The sequence below is a fragment of the Alligator sinensis genome, unplaced genomic scaffold (genome assembly GCF_000455745.1).
Source record: "Alligator sinensis unplaced genomic scaffold, ASM45574v1 scaffold169_1, whole genome shotgun sequence".
Classification (NCBI taxonomy): Eukaryota; Metazoa; Chordata; order Crocodylia; family Alligatoridae; genus Alligator; species Alligator sinensis.
The window spans coordinates 384,751-390,980 of record NW_005841924.1 but is presented as its reverse complement, the minus strand read 5'-3'; the positions used below and the strand labels follow the sequence as shown (position 1 = coordinate 390,980).

Genomic DNA, 6,230 nt, shown 5'->3' with positions numbered 1-6,230 from the left:
CATTGTAGGTAGGCCTCACAGTATTGCTAGAATAGTTTTGTCATGATGATTTTTCCCCCCCCTTTAAAAAAAACAACAACCCCCCCCCCCAAACCCCAATGAATTTTCTTCCCCCTCCTTCAGTCTTTCTCAGGAGCTGTACTCTTGGCCGTTGCCTTCTTTAGATATTTGACTAAGTGATAGCTTAGTGTATCTGTATGAATTAATAGTTCAGTGTGATGCAAATTGTATTCTTTCAGTTACAGTTTGCCCTGTGGCAATCTTTCAGCAGCTATACGGTGGCACTTTGCATCCAGGTACCCCACAAGGAAAATCTTCTCCCAAGGAATTCTCCCCAGAATTCTTTAGGCGAAAATCAGGAAGTTGCCTAAACCTGGTGCTATCTTCTAGTCCATTCCCTTAGAAAATAGGGGCCAAGAATGCCTAGCACATTTTCCTTGTTTATCAAAAAAAATCTGCTGGAGCTTTTAAACATCCACGAGGGAGGGGACGGTGACTCCGCAACAGCTGCAGAAGTGTAGGGACTGAATAGAGCCATGTATGGAGTTCAAGATATGACAGCCATACACCCACCACTGCCTGAGTGGATGAGATGCTTTGTTTTGCTGTATTTGTATGATAATCAAAAATGGACTTAAAAAAATAAGGGGTGGGAAGAGTTATAGTACAAAGCTATCTTTCATTGAATTGTGTTGTATATGTTGTGAGTTCTCATAACAGTTTTTTGATAGTTCTCCATATAGGCATGGAGTCTTGTTTGTTGCAGAAAGGAATAACAGCATTTTAAGACATAAAACGTATTGAATAACATTTTAAAAATGCATTATTATTAAATAGGGAGCCAGTGTTTTTTTTCAGCTATGCACCATGGAATCCCACCTTGGAGCTGATTTAGGACAATATCTTTGCTTCAAGGGCACTCTGCCTGAACAACAGTTAGCTGAACAGCAGCTGAGCAGAGCTGTTTCTTTTAAAACAAATATCAAACTTTGCAAACCATGAAAATGTAGACCTAGCACACCTATGCAACACTATCATCTTATTACCAGGAAACTTGTTTGACCCCAGTTGTAAGTGTTTTGCATCTAACCAGTCTGGTGGTAAAAAATCAGATTTGGACTTCAGAGCTGTGTTTGTAATCAGTATAGACCCAGTGCTATGTTTTTTAAAACATCCTTGATGAGATATAGCTTCTATATCACACAGTTAGAGAACTGGTTCTGAGATACAAAGCACAGGGGAGATGCTTGTTGCTGTGAAAACAGCTAATACAGTGAGTTCCTGATTCTGAACGGTAACTGTGTGCTACTGGGGCATGCAAAATAAATATTGATGGTGGTGACAAAGATATCATCTCCACATTCCTGTCTTTGATTCCATTCTCTTTCAAAACTTCCACAAGTGGAAATACATATTTCCCAGTGCCTGTTCAGGTTTTTTTTCCTTAGCTTTCATCAAAGGTTTTGCTTCTACACTTCTTCAAGGAGCGTTCTGTGGCAAACATCGCTTGCCTTGTCCTTCTAGAACCGATCTCCAGTTACCTGAGACAAAGGTTGTGTCTACACAGAAGATGTTTTCAAAAGTCATAGTTAGCACTGGACGTATACAAGACTATGGAGTCCATACCTTATTTTGCCACCATATTTGTAAGATGAAAAGCAGAATGGTAATAGAATGATAGCAGTGGGATTTTTGTCTGCCATGGAATTCCAGCTTGCATAGAGACAAGTTAGATCTGCTTTAAAAGTGCAAGATCCCATAAGAATATTTTTGTAAGTTTTTTGGGGGCCAAGAAAGGCAAAGTGACAACTGAAACATGTCACACCTTTATTTTGTGGCCATATCTGTTGGAAAAGGGCTAATAAAGCAATATCTGTAAGCCTAGGATTTACTACTGGAAATAACTGGACAATACAAAAGATGTGGTGCAGTTTCTGTGATGACTTTGTCTAAATTCTCTTGTGCGTGTAAGAACATTTTAGCTTGCATAATAATTGTACTTTTAGTGATTTCTGGCATAGTCTACCATATTTTATTCTTATGAAATGATGAGGGGCATGGCTGAATAGAAATGTGGGATGACAGCATGATTTGGATACACAGTTGGGAGACCCCAGAAACAAGGCAGGCTTGTGTAAGCTAGAAATCTGACTTAGCTTCATCATATCCTATTAGCAAAGTATTCATCATGCCTGTTCTTTTTCAGCTTCTCAGCAAAGATGCCACCTAATGGGAAGGCCTTGCATTTCCACCCATCAGTTTTGCATTTTGGAATGCAGTGAGTATCTTGTTCTTTTAATAAATAATTAATGCCAGGGTTGCCATACTGAGGCACATTTTGGGATGAAAGAATATGGCTCAGATCATTCCTTTCCAGGGAAAACCTATAAGAGGGGTCTCAAAGGAAGAAAGCCATCATGATGACTCCCCCTCTCTCCGTCCCCACACACATTGTCCATTTGGGATCACCTGTGTCCAGTCTCTGACTTCTATGTAGTCATCATCCTTATCCACCATCCCTGAGCCACAGCTCCCTAGCAGGATGACTGAGCAAGTCTGCATAACATGGTGGCAAATTCCAATAACATTAGTATTCCCATGATTGCTGTTGCACCCACATGCCAATGCTGTTGCTAACAAAGGAAAACCTTCTCAGAAGAGAGTTTGGTACAGACAAGGACATGTTGGTATTTTGTTTGTATAGCTTCTAAATCTTTGTCACCAGAAATATGACTTACCATAGGGACTGCAGCAAGTTTCTTGGTTTAAAGAAATATTGATTGGTGGGAGTCACGTGAAAATGGTTAGAAGTCAGTATGGGGGAAACACATTACAAAGGATTGGGTTGACCATATGTGGGAAACAGATGATCATGGGTTAACAGTGAGTAAACAGCATTTATGGATGACCCTGTAGCTATACCAAACTGGTTTCTACCACTCGATGGTTGCTTTATGGTAAATTGTCTCTGTAGATCGAGGAGTGGGATTTTTATGAGAATAGACCGAATACTTTAAAAAAAAAAAACCACTGTCAGAAATAATGTTTATGTACTTCTGGACCCCATAGTTAAGGGTTTCTGTGCTTCTCAAGTTTTTGTCTTGGGGAAAGCCTTTTAAAAATGAGTAGCTCCCTTTATGCCATCAGTTAAAAAAAACAAACAAACAAAAACCCCAAAATCATAAACTTCTTGTGAATTAAAGGAATGTTCCAAAAGAGGCACAGAAAGTCTGCATAGGAAGCAGTTTTAAAAACTTATTGTAAAAAATAAAAGCCACAGGAGAATTGTTTCATATGACCAACCAAAGTTTTGCTTATTTAAATTTAATTTACAATTTATGCAAAAATACATACCCAATATTTTTTTTTAAGTTACCATGTGCTGTGTGTTTCTTACAAACTTGTTAATCTAAGCAATTTTGAAATGTGTAATACATCTATATCAACGATGTCTATTTTACTTAATATTTTAAAGCAGAAAAATTAATGGGCTGGATTAGCTTTAGTGGTAATATGTTGAATCAAAGTGGTTTTAACAGCATGTAGTTTCTTTGTGTTTTGCAAGATACCGGTGTTTATAAAATCAGTAATGCTTTCTGTGTCCTTTTTAATTTTTTCCATAGGTTACTGGGGCTGCCCAGAGCTAAAATGCTATACGCTTACAACCCTAGTAGGGATAGAGAAATTGTAGTGAATTCAGTGTTTACAGCTACTAGACAATTTCACGTGTCTCCTGTTCATAGCAGGGTGAGTGTTGATGTACTTTTGGAAACTATGTAGTGGCAGAACGCCAAAGTTTCGTGCTTTCCTTGGGCTAAAGTTTTCATTTTGTGCTCCTTCATGCTTTACTTGCTATCTGTAACTCATTTTTTTCTGTTTGCTAGCCTGTGTTTTTGTTTCATTCATACCAAGAAAGGGAAAGGGAGAAGTTTAAACCTTACATTGAGAGAGTAATTTTATGGTGGCTCAGGAGGGTAAGAATTCTATAATGTAAAGTTGGATTATTAAATCCCACTCCACTGTGTTTGCCACAGAATTCAAAGATTTGTTAGCGTTTATAGTCTCTTCGATTCTCGGCCTCCTGAGTATACTTTTGCATATTCCTCATGAAGGAAAATTGCAGTAAAATATTTTTATATTATCTAAATTCTTTTTGTTAAATGTAACTGCATCTAAAGAGCATTAAACATGCACCGCATTGCACAGTATTTGACAAGACTCAGATACAATCCTATTCTAATGGAGGTTTTTTCATTTCCATTTATGCAGTTTTTTTCAATTCCTTTTAAGACTTTTTGAGTAGGCATGAATGAGTGCTTCAACAAGCAAATTTGAGTTTGGCCCCTAGCAAAATGGACGAATTAGTATTTTCCAACCATTAACTTGTATTTTTGGCTTAGGCTCATACTTGGTTGTAGAAATGTTTACCCAACCTTAATATTTGATTATCTCATATATTGGTTCACTTCATAGTATGTGCCTAAATGTAGATAGTTTATTGCCAGGCCAAAGAAATACTGAGTGTGTGGAAAAGCTTTTAGAATATTCTGTGAACAGGTTTATTTGATTCTAGCCTAGTCTGGAAACTTCAGGCTTAATACTGAAAGGTTCATATTTAGAAATGCCTAATATTAGATGGTAAGAGAAAGGGTTACAGTTGGCTCCATTGAGCAGTGGGCTTCTTTGTTGTCTCTTTAGGTGATTCCAGCAATGGGAAAAATTTCTTTCAAAGTCCTCTTTCTGCCAACAGAAGAAGGCAGTATTGAAAGTTCATTATTTATTAATACCTCGTCTCATGGAGTACTTTCATATCAGGTACATTTATTTTTAGATTGACTGCATTTATTGTTGGACCACAGTTGAAACATAATCTAAAACCAGGCTCGATAGAGGCATAGTGAGCTCATGGATCTCTTGAGGCAGAAGGAGGTGATGCATGGGAGTCTGCCAACCACTTTGGCTTTAGGGAGGGCATGAGTGAGTGCAAGGGTAGGCTTACCTTTCCAGGCTGCTGCTGCCTCTGCATCAGTTCTGCTCAGGTGGCAGCAGCCCTGGGAGCTGACCCTGGTGCTGCTGTTTTCTCTCCCCTCTTCCCTCCCGATTTTACACGTGTGCACGCGCGCGCACACACACACACACACGTTTCCCTCGCTTTATGCTGTACATCAGCGTTTCCCAACCTTTTTCGCCCCATGGCACACTTACCTAAATAAAAAAGCATTTCAGCACACTGGAAGTGGAGCGAGGGGGAGAGGAGGCATGCAGCCAGCCGGACATCGACAGGGAGGGGTGGTGTGTGGCCAGCTGGATGGCATTTGGGGCTGAAGCCACGCTCCCTGTCTGTCTGTCCCCAGCAGCAGTGGGGGGGCGGCGTGGCTCCAGCCCAAAATGCTATGGCACACCTGGGTGTGCCTAACGGCACATGAGTGTGCTGTGGCAAACCGGTTGGGAAACGCTGCTGTTCATGCATTCCTGGAAAATGATACATAACTTGAATTTTCATGAAGGGAGCCCACTTTACAATGTAACAAATAGGGATGTTCCAAGACCTTGACTATACTGACGCCCAGGTCCATTTCTACCACTTTTACAAGACAATTTTGGTACTCACTGACAGCTGACAGTATACACAAGCACAAGGCACTATCATAATGGGGATGGCAACTACAGAAACACATGTAGACAATGAGCTAGGAGCACAGATCCATACAGGAGTCTATAGTTTGGCGCTTGTCACTCCCACAATGCACCGCACAAAGCAGCTGACTGTGGGCTTCCACCACACCGATCGCATAAGGGTGAATTTACCTCGCATATAATGAATTTTTGGTATAAAAAGGGTCCTCACATAAGAGCGAATTTGCACATACAGAGCCCACATAAAGCGAGGGAAACCTGTATTTGTTGCAGGGCTGTGCCTACTCTAGAAAAGGCTCCCAGGTCAGGGGGCACCATTCAGTTTGCTCCACTCAACCCTCTTCTCCCCCTGCCATGCCCCAGATACACTGCTTGGTGCAGCATTGTCCTACCTGGCTCCTGTGACCAAGCAGGGCTGTTACGGGGTGTGGGGGGAGTGAGAAGGAGGATTCTGGGACCCCCTCCTAGTTGGTGCCTGGGGCTCGTGCCCCACTTCTTTTCCTAATTCCACCACTGAGCTTAGATAATGTGTTGAATTCCTGATGTACATCAGGTAAGGGATAAAGCTGTCCTATTTTCCATTTATGAGACCC

General features: G+C 40.8%; 1 protein-coding gene across 1 annotated transcript in view; it reads left to right on the top strand.

Moving 5' to 3' along the window:
• The window catches only part of TMEM131L (transmembrane 131 like), a 153,067-nt gene that overhangs the window by 47,268 nt on the left and 99,569 nt on the right, over window positions 1–6,230 (top strand). The window contains exons 3-5 of the mRNA XM_025198521.1: window positions 2,207–2,278; window positions 3,624–3,747; window positions 4,699–4,815. Of these exons, the coding sequence (XP_025054306.1) occupies window positions 2,220–2,278; window positions 3,624–3,747; window positions 4,699–4,815 (300 nt within the window). The 5' untranslated portion in view covers window positions 2,207–2,219. The remainder of the gene's footprint in view (window positions 1–2,206; window positions 2,279–3,623; window positions 3,748–4,698; window positions 4,816–6,230) is intronic.